Source organism: Wasmannia auropunctata, unplaced genomic scaffold (genome assembly GCF_000956235.1).
Source record: "Wasmannia auropunctata unplaced genomic scaffold, wasmannia.A_1.0 LD272941.1, whole genome shotgun sequence".
In the NCBI taxonomy this organism is placed as follows: Eukaryota; Metazoa; Arthropoda; class Insecta; order Hymenoptera; family Formicidae; genus Wasmannia; species Wasmannia auropunctata.
The window spans coordinates 1-702 of NW_012089949.1; the positions used below are offsets into that span (position 1 = coordinate 1).

The 702-nt window shown below is 36.8% G+C and overlaps 1 protein-coding gene across 1 annotated transcript; it reads left to right on the plus strand.

Moving 5' to 3' along the window:
- Positions 1–6: 6 nt before the first annotated feature.
- LOC105462014 lies at positions 7–696 on the plus strand (the record flags this gene model as incomplete). The annotated part of the gene is made up of 3 exons (XM_011708534.1): positions 7–206; positions 309–455; positions 531–696. Coding segments are annotated over exons 1-3 (413 nt in total), but the record flags the coding sequence as incomplete, so codon positions are not given.
- Between the last annotated feature and the right edge of the window lie 6 nt (positions 697–702).

Below are 702 nucleotides of genomic sequence, written 5' to 3' on the forward strand. Positions count from 1 at the left end.
TTGTGTACCGATCATTTCAAACCAGAGGATCTGACGAAGCATTTTAGGCGTACCCTTGTGCGACCAGAAGCAGTGCCTTGTATATATTTGTTGAGGGCACACGTCTATGTTCAAAGTACTGAGAATGACCAAATCTGTTCCACTGGGATTGCGAGCAGTGATTCTACGACTGATATTAACATCGCAGTCCACAACAGCAATAGACAGTGAGTATTATATTTGTTTGTATATATACTTGTTCACTATTATTCACATGTAGCAGCAACAGCTGTAGCATTACGAATTAACTGTTTGTACATTAACTTTAGGTGTTGCTTCTGAGACAGATGTTTTATGTGCTTCTTCAAATTTGATAAAAAGCACTACTTGTAGTATGAGCACGGAATCTCAGGATCTTGCCCAAGATAATGCTGATGGTATAAACGTCGATTATACTTATTCTGGAACAATAGAAGGTATAGGTTTTGTCCCTTCTATATAGTCAGTAATGTCTTCTTTATTAGCATATTTATGAATCAATGTGCCAACAGGCAATTATGAAACTCCTGTGAAATGTCAAACTCCTTTGATGAGGCAAGATGTGCATTCTAGTGCCAAAAGGAAGCATTTAGATTTCCAAACTGAATCAGTCGATGAGAGTATTCATTCAAACATTCCCGATAATGAGTTACAAGTAAGTATTACTAATTTGTTGAAGTTTAT